Source organism: Tetrahymena thermophila, assembly GCF_000189635.1.
Source record: "Tetrahymena thermophila SB210 genomic scaffold scf_8254814, whole genome shotgun sequence".
NCBI lineage: Eukaryota > Ciliophora > Oligohymenophorea > Hymenostomatida > Tetrahymenidae > Tetrahymena > Tetrahymena thermophila.
The window spans coordinates 440061-460502 of record NW_002476570.1 but is presented as its reverse complement, the minus strand read 5'-3'; the positions used below and the strand labels follow the sequence as shown (position 1 = coordinate 460502).

General features: G+C 23.5%; 5 protein-coding genes across 5 annotated transcripts; 2 read left to right on the top strand and 3 right to left on the bottom strand. All coding sequences in view use genetic code 6, as the record gives it.

The window, feature by feature from the left end:
* Positions 1-10: 10 nt before the first annotated feature.
* On the bottom strand, positions 11-7353 carry TTHERM_00414480 (transmembrane protein, putative; the record flags this gene model as incomplete). Its single annotated transcript, XM_001007213.3, has 5 exons — positions 11-1948; positions 2060-2184; positions 2243-2584; positions 2666-3727; positions 3843-7353. 5 exons carry the CDS (start codon positions 7351-7353, stop codon positions 11-13), a joined length of 6978 nt encoding a protein of 2325 aa, XP_001007213.3.
* A 1110-nt stretch (positions 7354-8463) lies between these two features.
* On the bottom strand, positions 8464-11084 carry TTHERM_00414490 (transmembrane protein, putative; the record flags this gene model as incomplete). The annotated part of the gene is made up of 2 exons (XM_001007214.2): positions 8464-9194; positions 9272-11084. 2 exons carry the CDS (start codon positions 11082-11084, stop codon positions 8464-8466), a joined length of 2544 nt encoding a protein of 847 aa, XP_001007214.2.
* A 2083-nt stretch (positions 11085-13167) lies between these two features.
* TTHERM_00414500 (hypothetical protein) lies at positions 13168-13404 on the top strand (the record flags this gene model as incomplete). The annotated part of the gene is made up of 1 exon (XM_001007215.1): positions 13168-13404. One exon carries the CDS (start codon positions 13168-13170, stop codon positions 13402-13404), a length of 237 nt encoding a protein of 78 aa, XP_001007215.1.
* Positions 13405-15447: 2043 nt separating this feature from the next.
* TTHERM_00414510 (transmembrane protein, putative) lies at positions 15448-18112 on the bottom strand (the record flags this gene model as incomplete). The annotated part of the gene is made up of 4 exons (XM_001007216.2): positions 15448-15497; positions 15605-16150; positions 16207-16808; positions 17379-18112. The coding sequence occupies 4 exons, from the start codon at positions 18110-18112 to the stop codon at positions 15448-15450; spliced, it is 1932 nt and encodes a 643-aa protein (XP_001007216.2).
* A 1721-nt stretch (positions 18113-19833) lies between these two features.
* Positions 19834-20224, top strand: TTHERM_000414509 (transmembrane protein, putative; the record flags this gene model as incomplete). The annotated part of the gene is made up of 2 exons (XM_012795421.1): positions 19834-19866; positions 19937-20224. The coding sequence occupies 2 exons, from the start codon at positions 19834-19836 to the stop codon at positions 20222-20224; spliced, it is 321 nt and encodes a 106-aa protein (XP_012650875.1).
* Positions 20225-20442: the final 218 nt, after the last annotated feature.

Sequence of the window (20442 nt, the reverse complement as noted above, 5' to 3'; positions counted from 1 at the left end):
CATATAAATATCATAAACGATGAACTTATCTTATCATATGCAAAGTGACATCCTCTTACAATTTTTCTTCAGGAATGATTGTTAAAAGTAAATTCATTTCTTATATTCTATTGAATAAGAAGTGCCAATGTATTGTTATGACTAGAAATATACATATTGAAAAAATAGAACCTGCAAAAATAAGATAGTTTTATAAAAAATCTTATATAACTAAGGATACTGTAGAAATGCTATCATTAGTTAATGTACTGTAAAAATCGAGCAATTCATCTTCACTTTAGAAACTATATATAAAACTTTTCATATGAGGTTCTGAGTTCAGAAAAATAACCAATTGATCTACAGGAGGTTAATTTGGAGCTAATACCTCTGGGTATTCAGTAACAAATTTCGTTTTATCAGCTATAATCTAGACTATTCCTAGCTCTTAAGCTAGATCTTAGCATTTATATTTTGTTAAATATTAACAACCTCTACCTTCATAAATATCTTTCATCTAGTTAAGAACATTAGATGGAAAAGGATTTTTTCCATAAATAATATCAGTATTCTACTATTAGAGCTGGTTGAGCTATGTTATACTTTAGTTCATCTAATCAAAGAAATTTTATAAACTGGTTATTTAATAGTCAGGCCATAAAGTACCCATAATATAATAGTCAAACGATAATAACTCTGTTGCTATCTTAAGATTAGTCATAATTACATGCAAGTTGATGCTTCTTTGATTCATTTAGACAGGTACCTTCAATTGATCATTACTCTATGTTAGGTAAACAATAATAATTAAAAAGTATATGCAATTCATTATTGTTAGAGATAATAGAGTAATAAATCTACCAAATACATTTAAGCTTTAGTTTGCTATTTTAGATTAAAGTAAATAGCTATTTTTAGCTTTGGAATTTTTATTTTTACCAAGCTTAAACTGCTGCTATTGTTTTTACCCGCCATCTTTAGGTGTGTTTTACTTAACTGCTAGTAAACTTTGTTATTGTATAAGCTAAGATTATTAATTGTTAAAAGAGATAAAGCTTTTCTCAATACTGTTGTTTTAAAACATACCGCTATTCATCAATTAATTATTTGATTGATCCTTTAGCTAATTAATGACATTTTTTACTTCATTTGTATTACTTTTTAATTTAGTAGATTTTATATCAGGCTTATGATGACTGCTCGATGCTGCTAAATTATTTTTTTCTTTTTCAGTTTATGATTGTATATTGAATATGTCAAAATAATTATAATTCAGCCAATTCAATTAGTTAATATCTATTAATTCCATACAAATTTAAAGCTTACATTTTTCTATCTCTGAAGCTTCAAAATTTATTCTTGTGACTATCATCATTATTTTTTCTTCATAAATATTGATTGATTTAAGAACAGGCAAAGATATTATTGACACAAAAATTATTCCAAAAATTGCAATTATGATTACTATTGTAAATTTACTAATTAGACTATTAACTGCATTGATTGTATCATTAACCAAATAATTGACTGAATCAACAACTGATGAGCTAAATTTGAAGTAATTCTATCTTAAATAGAGAAACGAATCTACTCTTTAAGTATTAGTAAAAGACATATTTAAACAATTAATAAAATATTATTGCATGTCAAACAACAGATCATTTGATATGTAAATACTGCTCTCTTATCTACCCATGTATATAGAATAATTTGACATTTACGTCGAATTGTGAGCAAACTATGCTTGCTGTAACTAAACTAGCTATATAGAATATAATTAAAGTAAGCTATTATACTCTTAAATACTTTGAATTTAATAATCATTAACTGCACTAGCCACTTTTCCTTAATCATCATATAAATATCCTTGCTAAATTTCCAAAGAAATATAGTATCCAAAAAGAGCTTTTCCATAATCTCTTAGAAACTAGCGCGGATATCTTAGCACTGCAACATTACTTGTAAATATCTAAATATTTTAAAATAAAAATAATTTTAATTCAAATATTCAAGTTTATTAGAAAGTTAAAAAGCATTAAAAGATTAGTTTCTAATAATATTAAAATTTAATTTAATTTACTCCCATATCGCTCTTGATGATCACAATATTAATTATATTGAGTAGAATAAATGAGAACAAGAATAAAAATAAAATTATCCTATATTGAACCGAAGATTTAGGCATTTTTGATTTTAAAATAATTTCTATCATTAAAATAATAAAAATTGGTTAAATATTTTATAATAAAATGTATTTATTTACCTTTTAGGAATAATCCAGCGTAACTACTTGAAGTCCTGTTAGAAGAGCTAATACTTGCTCTTTACAAACTATTTTTGCCTTCAACAATTCCTTACTGGTTTAAAAGTTTAGCAACTGCTTACTAGTGCATAAAATCGTTTGAATTATTATCTCCCTCATTACCCATTTTTTTAGAAGAATTAAATGTGCTTTGTTAATTAATATCCTTCTGCTTGCTAGATTAATTATTTATATTACTCTTTACTTGATTTTCATGAGAATAATTCAGTTAATTATCTTAAAGCGAAAGCTTTTAATTTAATTAGCTGTGAATTAACTAAAAATTGCTTTAGTCTAATTAACCTTTTCATTATTAGTTTAAATTATTAATAAAGGTTATAAGCAAACAAATTAAATAAAAACATTAAATTGTCAATAAATTACTATATTGCTATGATATTCTGTGTTGGTCTTTTTGAATTTAGTTATCTAGATATGTTTGCTATCTTTCTTGAGTATATTGATAGTTTGTCTCTATATTTTATGTATTTAATATAGGCCTTTAAGATATATTTAAAAATGATTCACTAGTTTTTTCTCTCACTAGAGAAATTTTTTTATTCATTTAAGGCTTAGCTAGCTTATCAGTATCTGTATTAAAATTAGTGTATTATTCAGGGTAATTCATTTAAGTAAACATTTAAGTATCAGCTCCTATAGTTATATTTGAAATATCAAGCGCTTGCCCAATATACTTCTTGTGCTTATTTTTATTTGGACTCTAATCATCAAATTAATTTATTTCACTAACTTAGGATACTTCTAAAATGTTTTCTTCAGCTGTTAGGTGGTTATTGTGATTGTTAATTCCAATAGTATCAATGTTGTTTATCAAAACTTTTTTTTATCCCTATCTATTTGTATGGCTTTCTAAAATGGGTAAATTTTTAAAAGGAGTTTGATCTTAGCTGATGTCTAAATCACAAATTTCATGTCTAAATGTCATTGGAGTTTACTCATTCTCATTATTAATTTACGAATGATTATTTCTTTAAACAAATTACTCTCCTTAAGTAGTATTAAAGCTCTCATATTATTGCATAAAGATATTTTCTATGAAGGCAATTTCAAGTTCTTTGCTTAATTCAAAGCCATTAGACCTTTTTTACAATATTTTTTTGATGGGATAATTAGGATCTAATAAAATTATCTAGCTTTTTGTAGTGCAACATTTTTCAATCAGCTATTGTAATGCTTAATTACAAGCATCTTAAGATTCTTTATTTTATTTTAAGCTAAAAATTAACCCATTTATTTATTGGAAAAGCTTTTCGTAATTCAGTTTATCATCATCATCGTCTTCACTTTCACTTTCGCTTTGTTGTACCTGGCTACTAGTAACAGAAGAAGTATTTTTCATTTATTTATCGCTTCTGTTTTTATGGCCAGAAATACCTACATCATCAATATCATCATCATCGCCAGCTTCAAAGTTATTTTGTTTATCTTTTAATATATTTTAAGAAAAATAAATGAATTTTATGCAAAATGGAAGTTTAAGAATTAGGCTTATCAAAATGAGTTCTGAAAAATATAAAATTTGTTAAATTTATAATTTTACTTGAATTTTGGTTATTATTTTACAAAGTTCTGACCATTTTTTTAGGAAAATTCAAAAACTGCTCCTTTGCTTACTAAGAAAATTAAGGTATTGGGCCTGACAGGAATGAGGAAAATAATTCTGACTTTTCTTGATTAACAGAAATAATAGAATTATCAATTGCTTTGTTTTCTATTTATTGCTTTAAATCACTTTTGAGTTCTAATTTATAAATTTAATTGTATATCTAAACAATAGATGTTGTAGAGCTAAAATATTTAGCAAGATTTCTAACAAAAGCTTCCAAACCTTTAAATTTTTTTTTTATAGGCCTACATTTTGTGGTTATATTTTCCATCTTCAAAAGAAAATAAATATCTTTAAATTAATTTTCATAGCTGTTCTTCTAATTTGTTTGATTTTGAATTAATGAACTATTCTATTTTTAGCTCGTTTGTGTGCCTTAATTTCTACTTTAATCAATAAAGCAAAATTATAGCTAATAATTGAATTTCATTTTATATTCCATCACAAAATATTTTTTAGAGTTCTGTGTGCTTATTGTTTTAACTCCGGTTCCATTCTTAAAAATATTTAATTCTTATGATTAAACCTATTATAATTCTCTGTTAGACAAAAGTCTCTCTGAAGAATCATGATTACTTCTATTAGTACTTTGGCCTTCTTCATAATCTTAGAATTACTTCAAAATTCTAAAAAATTATTTATCTAAAATATCTAAGTTTTCATATTTATCTTTGATTTTAGATTTAGTATTGGATTAAAGGTGTTTTTTATTCAGAAAGCTTAGAAATTTCCTTAAAATACTATAAGGATTTGAGTAAAACTTAAGTGATCCTAATCCATTCTCAATAAGAGTATTCATAGTAAAAGAACTTTTTTGTGAATTACTCTAGAGCTCGCTCTAGTCAGAGTTTGTAAGTTAATCTATCAATAATCTACTTTTTAAATCTTGAAAAATATTATCTCTGTTTTCTTGTATCCTTTTTATAATTCTTGGAATAAGGAGAAGAGCATTTAATCTTTATACAGCTACGTCACCATTAGGTAGTTCATGAAATTCCTAAAATAATATCTTTGCAATTTTTTTTGTTAAGCCAACAATTTTACCTGATCTATGAAAAATAATATATTCTTCATTTTATCTTTTTTTTAGTAATACTCCATACATACGAAAATCTATTGGTGAAGTATATGAAAATTCAAAATAGATTTTCACAGGTTGAAGATATCCATCATTCTGTTTAATAAACGAGCTTAGAGTAGTTATACCAGCTTTAGCCCTGTATGAAGTACCTTAAATGAAGCTTTTAACAATTCTGTTGTGCGCTCTTCCAATGAAATCGGGCATTAAATCATTTATATGATTAATTTTTTAGAAGTTATCTTTATTTTAAAAGCCAAAAAACTATGCTGTTTTATCATCCTTTTGACTTACAATATTTCCGAAATTCTAGGAAAGGCTCATTTCTAGAATGCAGATATCACCTTTAGTTAAACTGATATTTTTGAGCATTTCAAATTCTGCCATGGAATCTCTTTTTTTCAATTCATTCATTAATACTTCCAGATTAATTGCTTTTATAGTGTCGTTAGCTATGAACAAAAGAAATATTTGAGTTAACTTTTAAAACTATATGTTGTTATCTACCTCAGGATGCATTCTCTACATTTATTTCATTTATTACAAGAAAGCTATTCTCAAAATTCTAACTTATTTCATAAGTTTTATTGCTTCGACTTAGAAATCACCAATAGATTTATATCCATTTTACAGGTTTACCCAAAACTCATACTTTTTTTCTATTACTTTCAGGAATTAAGGAATAAACTTCTAGCTAAGTTTTTCAATCTAAAAAATAGATGAAACTGAAAGTTCATTCTTTTAATTGATGTTAAGTTTAGATTTTTTTATTTAGTTAATCTAATCTCTACTGCTTTTGCTTTAATCTTCACCTGAGTAGCTATTGCTGTAGGTATTGTCAATCTTACCCTATATATTCGAGCTTATAATACTTTAAATTATTTTAAAGTACAAAGAATAAGAATTCTTTTTTAAAAACAGAGACTTTAATTCGAAATAAGCTCTTACTGGATTATTTTAGTATTTAATCATAAACGAGATGTACTTCAAAGAAAGTTTTTCAAATTATTAAGTATTCTAATTTATGCATCTTTAAGAAAACATCCATTGAAATATGCTGTCTACAAATTTATGAATTATTCTGATATTGATTTCCTTTTCTACAGATTAGCTTTGTTCAGTCTAATCCTTTGCATTTGACTCTAAATTAGAATTTAGCTAGATTTCGTTAATTGACTTTGTGTTTAACAAGTAATATGAATGACAAACACATGTGCTTATTTTGCAACTGCTTTAGTGAATTCTATAAGCTTTTTACAGCTTTATCTTTGCTTCTTCGCTATAAATACTTTATTCAGCTAAAAGTACTATTTGTTCTAAATAGTAGTCTAATTCTGGAATAATTTTCTCTCTCTACCAACTTCCTTTTAAAATATTTTCATATTTATAATTAAATGCTTATTGTGCAGACACACTTAAGATTAAACTTCCTAATATACTCATGTAAAACATTTCTTCACCATTAATTAATGATGTTAAAAAGTAAACGTTAGAGAATGAAACGATAACTTCAAAGGAAGTAGCACACACTAAGTAAAATCTGGATATTTCCTAATCAGCAAAGGGTATGGAAACAAAATAATCTGCCAAGCTTAAAATTCCATAAATCTAGCAAAAAAGATGCAAAATCTGTTTAGAAATAGAAATTTACCCACTAAAATCTATGAAAACTATTGTAATCCTTACTAATATCATTAATGAGAAAAGAATGCTCGCTTTCCTTTTTAAAGCATTTGTCTCTAAAAACTCATAGTTTCTAAAATAGTAACTTATAATTAGAGCAGTAAGAATTGAGATTACTAGACCAAACGTACCCATTATTAATTACCAACTTTATATTTAGCAGCTCTTTCCTTCGTTATAGGAAGTGCGCTAACTACTTAATAAGCTCTTTCCGCTGCAGAAGATAAGAGAACAATTAAACTCAAGATACTGTTAAAGAAAGACATTTAAGTAAAATGTAAAATAAATATTGAGAAACTCATTCATCTTTATGATTGTTGTTTGATTTTTAGCGAAAAAATCTTTCCAATACTATTTGATTAGTGTTAATGCTGTTACATAAAAAAAGTAAACATATATCAAAATTTAAGTTATAGCGTAAAATATAATCGATAGATTATCATCCTATTTTAAATTTAAGACATTTACTAATGAAACCATTTCAGTAATATTAAAGACAGACTTTAATTTATAATTATCAGAATTTAAATCTGATTGATCATGAAAGAGATACATTAAGATCTACAAAAAAGATATTAGTATTATAAATTTAAAAACAGTTAATGGAATTTCTATCCTTGGCTTATCTTCAATAATTGAGAGAATTGTTTCCTAATAATTTCTCCAAAATTTTAAAACAAACATTTGAAAATACTTTTTTTATTGATCAAATAATTGTATTCGCCCTTAATCACTTTGTTCTACTATTGTTAATAATAATTATTATACTTCTATCTTCAAAATCTAATATTTTAATTGTTTGTTATTATCAATCAAATCTTATTTGAAATTAAAGTTTTGTTGGTTTTTAATTGATTTTTTATTTTTAGAACCCTTTTAACAAACAATCAAAATTCTATACACATTCAAATTTTATAAACGGAATTATTTTAAAATAACTTTTCATTTTATTTTGTAATTAATTATAATTAGTGCTAATACATATTTTATTCGATGATCATTTTTAAAAGAATAAGAGAAGTAAACATCCTTCATTTTTAAAAACATTGATTTTATTTACTTCATAAAAATGCTGAATAAAAAAATTTCAATGCCTTGCCGAATAAATTTATTTAAAATATGATAAAAATATAATCTTTTTAAAAATTCATTTTTTTTATTCTTGAATAAAATTTAAACTGATAATTCAAAAAAGAATATGTATTTTATTAAAAATGTTAGTTAATTCAACAAGATTTGAAGAAAATAACTAAATTTAAGAAGCAAGATAGGCAAGATATATTTCATTCAAAAATTTGTTTATTAAAGATATATTTCAACTGTTTATTAGGTTGATTAAAAAATAATACTGATCAAATATTATTAATAAAATTCAAACGATTATATGTGTTTTTCTTAAAAACGCATCTACTTTAATAATTAACAAAAAGTAAATATAGCTATTTTTAATTGTGTATTATATTTCTTTAAATTATTAATAAAAGGAAACTCTCATATTTAAAAAAATAAGAATAAAGATACATTTAAAGAATATTTTTGATAACTAAATATATTTATGTATTCAAGCTAGAATTGATAAATTATTATAATTTAATTTTCTATATAATTAATAGGTTTTTGTGTATAAATATTGTCACTTGAATTTTCTATTTTTTATAATATGTAGATTTTATAGCTTGATATGTGATTAATTCATAGATATGATGGTTAATTTATTATTAATTTATAATTATGAAGAAAAATATAAATAAATAAATCAATCAATCATCTTTTATTTTTAATTTTCTTAAAAGATCATTTCATTTTCAAAATGTAGTTATTGATATATGTATTTGTTATTAGTTATTAATCACTAATGATAGTAAAATAGTTGAGTGTCAAAAGCAATTCTTTTTATTTCTATCTTATGAAATAAAAAACGCAATAGTATATAAATGCACTGACAAGAATGAACTGAGTCGTTAATAAAACTATTTTGAGATTTAGAATAAAATCTATTTGATCTTTCGTTTAGCTACTTATGAAATCACTTAATTAAACGAGTGTTTCGTTTATTACATAAATTTATGAATAAGTGTCATCATAACTTTTCAAAACTTCACTCGAGCTCAAATTCTTATTAAATTTTTAATTTGTGATTAATTCTTAAATTTGTTGTAACTCAGTATAAATCATGTTAACAGAAACTAAAATTCCTTTAATTAGAATACCATTATTAATATCTTAGCAGCTACTATGAAGAATTTATTCTGTTTTTGATAATGAACATAAGTTACCTTATAAAACATTACTTATATAATTAGTTATCTCTGCAGAATTTAAACGTAAATCACCTTATAGATTATTTGCTGAATCTGAAAATGATTAAACAACTACTTATTTTTGATTAATTGCATTTTATTAGTTTTATATGAATTCTTGTGAGTTATATTCGACTTTGTAATTAGGATAAAATTTATATAGCAACATTCCTTGTGTGAAATAGAAATTAGCGTTAACATTAATTTAAAGATTGTTTGCATAAACTATTTTTTATGAAGTAAAAAAAATTATTATTTTGTAATTTTAAATATAAATAAATAAGTGGTTAAATTTATTTTACTTGATGTATTTAGCAAATCGCTTATTGAGTGATATAGGTAATTTGTGGGGATAGTTATGACAATCGGCGTAGACTATAAAACTAAAAATGTGACCAAAGAAAATAATAAAAATGACTTAGGATAAATCTTGAGGGGTAGAGTTGTTGAGATATTTTTTTTTTTTGCAGAATAATTATCAAACTTTTACAGTTTATTTGAAAACAATTATTCTTCAATAATCCTTTAATTTTCTTTAGAGTGTAAAGATTAGATCATTGAAAACCTCTTTACTTGTTAAGACTTAGTTTGTTAAAGACACTGGATTAGTGAATTTGTTTCTGATTATATATATGAGCCAGAGAGTGTTGCAAAGAGCTTTAATACATTTGAGATTTTTTGTATTGTTGCATATTATGTATACAATCTTAAAATTATTATTAGTGAAATTACTATCATAAAGCAACACATGCTCATCAAGCTATATTGAATCAAGTCATTAATTTAATCTTAGACACTGCTAAAGATTTTATTTTAAAATTAATCAAAGGAGTTCATATAATTATTGTAATTTAGGATGGTTATTCCTTCTTGATTTTCATAATTTTCAGTTTTATCATAATGTGAATATAGACTCTGCATAGCTTAGCTAATTATTTAAATAAAACTTATTTAATTTGTGAAAATCTCATAATTACTGTTTAAAAAGCTTAGTTTGTCTTTTAAAAAAACTACTTATGAATCTTATGAGTAGAATTAATCGAATTAAGCTTATTATTATTTTTAACTGTAGGCTTGTTTGATATTTGTTTAAAGCATATCGTTTAAAATCTATTAATTCTATTAGGAAGCAGTAGAATTCAAGGCGCTTAATTGTCCTTAACTTGAAATAAAATCTAATGAAATTAATTGCTAAACTTGGTTATTGTATAAAAAATTTGCAAAGTATTGTTTCATTTATAAAGGATAAAGAAAGTTTATTAGATATTCTTTTAAATTCGAACTGTTTTCAAATATAACAATTAGTGATATTAAAAACACTGTAAAAGATATAACAATAGCAAAAAAATAAAATATTTTAGCCCTCTTTATTATTTGATCCTCTTTCTTTTTTATTATCAGGTCTTTTAGCTTTAATATGCTCACTCTCGATAATTAAATACTACTTGCATGAGAATCTGATGAGTTTGCCAAGCTAGCTGTAAATTGTTTTAGTTTTTTGCTTTTGCGTTTTTGTTTTTATATCTCTTTCTACTTAAGATTAAACATTTTTTAAGCATTATTATCTTTTTAAACTTAAGACTAAAGTGTTTATAACTGCATAAATTTACTTTTTTATGTTTATAGTTCATCTTGTTAATTAGAATTTATTGAAATATATGATTATTTATTTGAGACACTTTAAAAATATCTTAATCTTTTACTTTCATTCCTCTATAATTTGATAGATTAATTTTTTTACATTTTAAGAATATCAAACTAGTTATCTTCTACTTCATCTTCATTGAATTAATCTGTTTTTGGAGAGTTGACTAACATCTAATTTGCTGATAGAAGATCTTAAATTTATGAGCGAGGGCTAACATAATCCTATCTCTCAGTATTTTAGCTATTCATCTAAGTTATCTAGAGGGTTATTTTAAAATTATTAAAATCCTGCTTTTCAATTAGTTAACTTGCTTAATATGATTATTGAATGCTTATCTGTTTTGTCATATTTAATTTTTGATTTGAAAACAAATTATCATGAGAAATTTATGTAGAAGGATCTTTTTAGGCAAAACGTGGACTAATAAGTAGCTGAGAGCTTTTATTCAGAGTATTATCCTTCTCCATGTTCTAAAAATCAGAATTTAAGCATGCATCTATATTTACTGAGTTATTGTTATTACAACTTTATCTTATTATGCTCTGATATTAAGCTTAAAACTTCTATGAGAGTACTTTTGCTTTTTAAAAAAGAAATAATTTAATTTAAAGAATATTTTATTTTTTTAATTAATACCAATGCTCTCCAAGTTACTAAATGCTGATTATTCTCCTTAACTTTAGTTTAAGCTAAATTATTTTTTGTACTCTATTAATTTTTCGGAGTCCACTTACTTTATCTCTTATCTCAAAAACTCTAAAGTTTCTGGATTGTTGCTAGTTTAAATTGGCTTAATATGGTTTATTTCAAAAACAAAAAATCTCATCAAGTTGCTCTAATAAAAGTGAATTTTATATTGAATTTTAAAAGGTCTCAAATTAATATATTGAGAGTCTTATAAATAGACTTCACTTCTATCAGTGATTATAAAATCATTTTAGAGTTCAAAACTATCTCTGTAATATTGAGAAGGCAGAAAGGCTAATGTTTCAAATTAGCTTTATTTGCTGTTATGTTAAAAATCCTCGTAGCCAGTAAATTTTATTTTTTAAAGTCTTGGAACAAAAAAGTCAAATGATAATTTTTATATTTATTTTTAAGAAAAAATCTTTGAGAAATAATCATCAAAAAACTGTTGAGAACATAGCTTTATTTTAAGGTCATCAATAGAAAGCATTAAGTAACTTGAATGCGAATCCTTTATATCCTTTATTTAGCAAGCAATACCTATCTCTCCATCAACTTATGAGTTGAAAAATTCCATTTTTAAGTTTATTTATATCGGAACTGCCCAACCCTGTTTATTTTTAGCAAGTACGAAAGGTATTTATTTCAAACTATTGTTAGTATTATTTAGTGTGTTTAAATATGAGGATATAAGTTCATTGTGGTTCTAAGAAATATTTTAATCCATTAAAACAGAGATATTTTATCCTTCATAGTCTTTGTGACCAAATAGTTAAAAAAAATTTTGAGTTGCTTTCAAAATTTTACCTCTATCATCTTTGTCTATTTTAGTAAAGACTACACAACTTTAATAAGAACTACTAAATATATGCTAGTAATCGTTTATTAATTATACATTTTTTGTTTTAGAAAAGTGTTTTATTAATTTACTGATCTCTTTTTCATTATCAATAGTGTAAAAATGGTCATAATAATTATGAGTTAAATTTATAACAACATGGTTCTTAGGAATAATTCTATTTAAGCTAATTACTTCCTTCCTTAGATCGAATGAAATGTCAGTCAGTTAGATCATTTCTTATCTTAAATCATTTAGATTTATCGTGTCCTGATTAACTTGGTTCATAATGCTTAATTTTTGATATAAACACTTTTGAAGGAGAAACATAGCATACTCTTTCTACTCTTCAAGCTAAATGATAGAACATAAATTAAATCTTTCTTGGAATTCTGCCTAATTACAAAGCTACATAACCCTTTCAAGAGAATTATTTATAAAAAGCATGTCCATATATGTTAAGTTATCAGTCTTTTTTAATTCATATAACTTATACAAAAACATAACTTTTGAAGAACAAACATCATTTAAAAAGCTTAAATAAAAAAGCATAAAACTTGAATTATAAGATTTCCTCTTGTTCATTTCGTTGCAAACTCTCTTACAAGCTTCATTTAAGAAGTGTTCATGATATTCCTATCTCTTGCTGTCTGAAACTATTCTACTCCATCTATCTGATTAATCCTGTTAAATTATACTTTAATTTAATCTAAGTATTTAGCGAATTAATATGTTTTACTTATACTGCACAAAAACAATTTGGGTATTTTTCACAATTTAGGTTATGCTCAACTGATATTTTTTCCAAAAATATTTAAGCTTGCTTTTTATTTGATTGAGCATAATCTGCAAAATAGTAAGCTCCTCCTTTAGTAATTGAGTCATACAACTCATACATAATTTTGTTCATGTGATTGTACCCAAAGTTACTTTCTATAGTATCTAAAAGAACAAATAAATTATTTTATTTGATAAAAAAAGATTCTTCTGTCATTTTTATCAATTTATAACTTAATGGATATAGAATGCCCATAACTAGAAAGAAAGTATTTCTCGACTCAAAAATAGTTTCAAATAGGAGAGTAAATGAAACTATTAAACTAAATGCCAAGTTAGATGCATAACAAATCCTTGCCTCCTCTTCAAAATATATTTTAAAAAGAATGCTCACAGCTAATTTGAGGCTTGCATAAATTACCCAAAGTATGTTTGAAAGTGTTTTTGATGAGATAAAAGAAAAACTAATAATCAAAATATACTGAAAAGTAATTTTAAATTGATGTATAAATCTGACTCTAGCTCTTTGCAAGAAGTCTTTTTCTTTCTACTTCAAAGAAAAATTAAAATCAACAACACCACAACTATACCCTAATTTTATTTAATTAATTAATAAAAAATTAAAAAATTATTATTGCTTTCTTTATTAAAATGAAGCCAAAAAATTATTTTTAAACTGAAATTGCAAAAATAAAACTAAATTTTAATACCAATCAGAATGCTGATGAATAAATTAGAAATAGAGATTGCCAAATTTTGAATGTTATGCATAGTACTCCAAACACTAGGGACAAATATAAGATATTCATAAGATTTCAATACAGCGCTAAATATGGTAGCACTTATTTTAAATACAATTGAGTCTGTTTTTTAAGTTAAATGGCAAATTATGTTAACAATAAGAAGAAATGTCATTGTTATATTAATTGTTAAGCAAGAATTAAAGGTGATTTGCCATATTAATTTGTTAATAGGGCTATCCATGTCTTAGATCTAAAATTAGATAATATCATTATGATTGTGAATAACAGGTCTTTGCGATAAAGTTTGATAGAGGATAAAAGTGTTCTAAATGAAGTGAACTATAATATGTGACATCCCAACTAACTTATTCCTTCTAGTATAATGAAAATCTTCATAGATTTATTTTTAAAAATAGATATATATTTAATTTAATATGCTTTTTTATTCCTTAATTTTGTTCATTTTTTTAAAATGTGCTTAATAAATTTACAATAATTATTATTTTAAGAATTACAATTTTCACAATAACAATCATAGTTGGTTTTAATTAAATGAATGTTTGGTAAGAATTCAAATAACACTTTGTCTATTAAAATAACTTAAAAAAAAAGCATGCTTTTAAGTAGAGAAAATTTAAAAATTATTAAAAAAAAATAACCAAAATAAATCTCTTTTCAGATATTTAAAATAAAATAAATTTTCTATATTATTCTTTTCAGTAAAATCTTTAAATATTATTATAAATATATCCTAATTTTAAATGTTATTATAAATTTATATTTATAGAAGAAGGCACATATATATTTATACTTAAGTAAACACAATTAATTTCATCAAACAAATTAGTGCGTGGGTAGTCATATTATGTAAAATAAATTTTTTATGGTTGATTTATAATTCAGGCAGCATTATTGATTGATTTTATTATAATTAATTTTGTGAAATCAAAATTTTGCAAGTTCTTTATTATGCATAAAAAAGCAATATTTCAATTTAAAATAGTAAAATTTATAAGGAATTAAGAAAAATTGATAAAGAATTAAAATATTTTTTTGTGGTTGATACAAAATATCAATTTTAAATATAATTTTATTCCATTCATAAAAAATATAAAGTAAGATGATATTAACTTACAAATAGAATTTGTAATATTTTTTAATAATAGAAAGGCTTACACTTATTGATGTAAATTAATTTTTGATGAAAGAACAGTGCTTATGTTTTTATCAAAAATAATAACAAATAAAAATTTTTTTCAAGAAAATTAAATAAAATTTTTTGCATCTGATTTTCTTTTTTAATAATTTTTTTTTGATCTTTTTTTGGAGATAAATAAGTTACTAACCAATCTAAATTTAGTAATTATTTATTTTTTGGTAAATCAAAATTTTATCATTAAAGAGAATGATTAAAATATGATTTTTATTTGCCATTTTAAAAATAATTTTTCAAAGTTTAATTTTCATACAAACTTATTCATAAAAAAACAATTCAAATATTTTTTAATTTGAATTACTTTGTTTTCATAAATAACAAAAAAATATTTAAAAGTATTTAAGTAATTTAAAAGAAATGACTCATTTTATAATTTTTCTTCAAATAAAATGTTAAATCCGCTCTTTTTAGTAGAAACAAAAAAAAATAAAAACTTTTGCAGTAATATAAATGATACATTTACCACTCATTTAATATAAAAGTAATTGATTTGTTTATATGTAATTAATAAGGCTCATAATTTATTAATGTAATTTACTATGTATGTATTCGTGTATAAATAATTTATATCAATCAGACTCAATGCATGCCTTGTTACTATTAGAGAATTTTTCAGACGCTTGTATAATATTTTCCAAGCCAAAAACATAAATATAGTTAGAAAAATGCATTAAAATATTAAAAGGAATAACTCTACTGATTCTGCAAATTTAATATATTAATTACTCATATCAATCATAAAATTTGTTAAAGCAGTGACTGTATTTATCATATATGTGATAAATTCATCAAATTATATTAAATCAACTTGCTATACCCATTATTTTATTTCTTATTGAACTAAATGCAAATCATTATTTTAAGTCAACTAAAATAAGGGTGGAAATATTTCAAGTAGGTACTTTGAAGATATCATGAAACCTTTTGTTAGAATATCTTATTACAATTAGTTACATTAGTTAAAATCAAAAGTAAAATTCATATCTAGATATTAAGGGTAATCTCTTAATGCTTCACATAAATTTCCTTTCATTATTTTAAAAAGAAACTAATCGTATAGATCTGAATTGTACTTTTTGTAACCACTCTAATTAGTGACAACCTCATATAGACCCTACAATTTTTATTGGTTAAGATCGAAAAATACTGGGACTCGAACTTTAAAATAATCTCTTTCAAAAAAAGCGCAATTTTGGCACATTCTTTCAAGAATATTACCCATATTTAGATATAAGTTACTTCCAAAATGAGCCTTCAAATCGTATATTGTTTCTATTTTTAAAAATTCATATTTAAATTTCTTGAAAAAAAAATATTTTAAATCTTACTCATAACTTTCAAGTTGAAAACCTACTACTCAATCAAAGAAGAAATAATGAAGTTATTAACTATAGGCTAAATTATTAAGCTTATGTATACAAATACACAGGTAAATAATAACCAAGGAGATATTTTTTTAATGTTATTCATTGAAGAAATCACTTTGTTTTTGGGATTTGTTTGCATCTTAATCATCAGTTAGTCAAGTATTATTTGTGTCTTTTGCTATTTTTATAGCTTTTACATGTCTATTTTATCAGAATTTTTCATTTATTTTTGCATCTAAAAAGTTGATTAAATAGATTTTTCTAAATTAAAAACCATTTATGTTAAGATTCTAGGTTCAAATGTTGAAAAAAGTTTGAGAATTTCTTGGTTGGTATTTTATATGTTAAAATAGACAGGCAAAATAGCAGAAATAATAACAAATGTTAATAAAATAGCTATAATCATAAGATTTTTAATAGAATTTTCTATTTAACTTAAGACATCCAAAGTGGTACTTTCAATGCTTAGTTGTAAGTCTGTATTTGGATTAAAATAGAAGATAAAATTCTCATTAATAATAGCTTCATCATTTATACTTTGGATTTCGTTAGTGCTAAATCTTCTAAAACCATAAAACCATTAATACTAGAAATAATATATTGAATTCTTTCTTGAATATGGAATTATTTGATTATAAGTGTAATAATCTTTTACAAAATTATATTAAATTTGAAACATTGTTAGATTTTTAAAGTAAGGAAAATCATCCTTGTTATACCTTATAAATTATTTATTTAACTCATAAAAGTGGTCATTATAATATACAATTCTTTCTTTATTCAGCTATGAAAATTGTATCCAATTATAGTCTGTAGGGCTTGAAAATATATTATTTGATTGAAATTTTACAAATTATAAATAGTATAATTGAAGTGAATCACAAGTTCTAATCTCCATGGGCCAGGAAACATTAATAAAGTGCTAAGTTTCTAACTAAAATTGCTTTTTGAGCTATATAAAAGAGACTATTTATAAAATTAATAGGGTTATAATCCCCATAATTCCAATTAATTATAAAAGTATTAAGCTCTTATTTAATTTTACTTTCATTATTTTTTCTATAAAAAACTATTTTTTTATATCACTTGAATCATCACTGCTTAACTAAGATGATTAATACTCTATTTGTTACCTTAAATTTTAAATTTAATGCAATTATTCTTATTTAAATTCCATTTTCTTCGCATGCTGCTTGATATTATTTTGTAAATTATCAAAATTTGGATTATTTAGTATTTTGATACTTTCATTTTTTTATTACTGATTTTTTTCCTCAATTTAATTATATGAATCCTCTTAATCTGATTGAAATGATTCGTCTTTTTTACTGAGTCCATTAGTAATCTAATAAACATTGTTGTTATTACCATTTTCAGCTTGTGATTAGTCTAATTCATGTATCACATTCAGTGTTAATAAATATGGATTTTTTTTAGGAGAATGTGGTGTAACACTATCAGTAGGTCTGAAAATAGGAGAATAAATACTGATTTGATTATCTAGCAATCTCTAAGAACTTAAAATTTATGAACCAAATTTTTAAATAGAGTCTTTTTTATTACATTCTATTTTTTACAAGTCAATTTCTTGAAAATTCGGATTTGAAAATAACTCAATATTTTCAATAGAACTTGAATTTAATTTAGACCTAGAATCTAGATTTAGTTTGCTAATTATTTTATTATTGTTTAATTATTCTATAATTAAATTTTATTCTGAATTAACAATTTATTTATATCTTTGAGTGAATCCTAATGACCGCTGGCTATTTACTTAATCTTTTTCAAATTATTCCAAAATTTTGTTTGATTCAAACTCATCTTAAGGAAAGCTAAAACTAGCTAAAGTAGAAAATTATGGTAACATTTGTTATTGCTTTTTCTTTTTTACATTCATATCTAGTGAATTAATATTTAACTAAGATTGTTTTTCTGGTGAGCGAGAGATAAACCCTTTATCAATAAAGCTGATTAAAAATTCTTTAAATTATTTCACTACTAATGACGTGCTTTAATTATTTTACATTTTATTAATGGATAAAAATTAGATGATGTCATGCGAAAAAAATTAATTCCTATGTTATTTTATTGTAAATTCTACAGAATAAACAAAATAGATTTCTTCAGATAAATGATTGACATAACCTTCAAAATTATTATCATTAAGTTATTTTGTCATTTCTTAAAATTGCATATTTTAAATAGATTTTGGTATGAAAAGTAATGTTTTTTAAATATTATGAACTCCTTCTTATTAGTTTTAATGAATTTGAATATTTTTAGAAATAAGTGCATAATAGGGCATCAATTTATTAAGATATATTTTTTTTACATCATTAGGATTGAGTATATGACTAAAAAGAATTTTGAAAAGCCTTTTATCACATATCATTAGCATTGTAGAGGGCATTTCACACATTATATAAGAATTTTTAGTTTTTATTTTACTTATCAATGCAGTAATGCAAACCTCAGATCCAGCTGATGGAAGAGTTACTATGGATTTTAATTTTATAGGTACTGCCCATCCTTAGCTGTTTTATCCTAGTAATAAACTAAAATCCACTATATTAGATTTGGGAATATTAAAAGAAGTTAAATATTATTTTAGTATCTGTTAATGACCACTTTGTAATTGATTAGGTACTATTTAATCAATTTGATTACAATTTTATTGTAGGTATCCAAAAATCTCATAGAAAGAGTTCTATGCATAAATAATTTTACCAAAATTTTTTTGCTAAATACCTACTTAAATTACACTAGATTTTTATTCAAATTAATATTTTTGAGTTATTTAAGAATGCAAAACTTCATCTTTTCTTTCAAATACTTTCCTTTCTTAGTAGGATTCTAAAAAATACTTTTCGCTTCTAAAATGAGAGAAATTTTGATAAAATTCTTACACAATGTTCAGATAAATCTAACTTTTTAAATGTGATTTGCTTAGCATTTAAAATAATTAAATCAATGTATTCTTTTTGTTTAACAGTTTAGAGCAAAGTTAATTGAGAACATTAATATCAATATAATTTTAATTAATTAAAGCAACTAATTCTAATTTTTGCAGTAAGCATTCCTGATAAAGACTAAATGATTTTGTTAAATTATCTTCATAATTTATTGCTTTTGATAAACTTTTGCTCAATTTTGTTTCTTGTGAAAAATTATCTTAAATGTAAAGACTTAAGTATTCAATGTAAACCTTTTCATACCAAGTAGATAACTTATAATTTTTACATAAGCTTAACTCTATTAGAGCTAGATTTTACCTTTTGCAAACTTCAACTAAAAAATGAATGTAAATAAATTTAAAACAAAGCGAACATTTTTCTTTGAATTAAGCAGAAGACTTTTCGATTTAAAATCTATTTTGAATTTATTTGAGGATTTGATTGATAAAGCTGCAAAGATGCATTTCTCTTCCTTTTTCATCAAAAAATCCAGAGTTAATTTGATTGTTTGTTTCCTTTATTTTTCATTTATAATAATGTAGAATATTATATATCTTTTTTGAATATTTGATTGAAATAATTTACTTACATTTTGTTAACAAAAGCAATCAGGATAATTTTAACAATTTAGAATATGAATGCTAGAAATCTCTTCTAAGAATAACGAGTAATGATTTGAAGAATATTAAACGTAGTTAATACTAATTTGATCTAACATATTTTGTATTAAGAATAAGATTTAATCAGAAACTAAATCACTTTGGAAAATTTAATCTTTGTATATTGATTTGAGTTGGAATATATAAAAATCTAAATCTGTGCTCTTTTATTCCAAATACTTTGAAATCATAAAGGAGATGGGTAATTAAACTAAGAATATTAGTACTAAAAAGTTGTCAATATTTTAATTATACTAAATTATTGACGTTAGTGAAATGATGATCAACTATAAGCTCAAGAAAAAAGAAACAATCCTAATTTCTTAAATCCTAAATATCTTCATTTTTATTTATGCAACGCATTGATACAGACCTATCACTAACCCTATCAAAGAATTTACTTTCAGATTTTATATATTTAGTAAAACAAAAAAAAGAATATATAGTACAGATTTTCCAATTTATATTTTCAGGTAAAATCCTCTTTAAAGAAAATCTCTAAATTTGCTCCCTCTTCTCAGACTATAATCAAAATCAATAAGCAAGCTACAACTTCCTAAGTGATTAAAGTTAAATAAAATTAT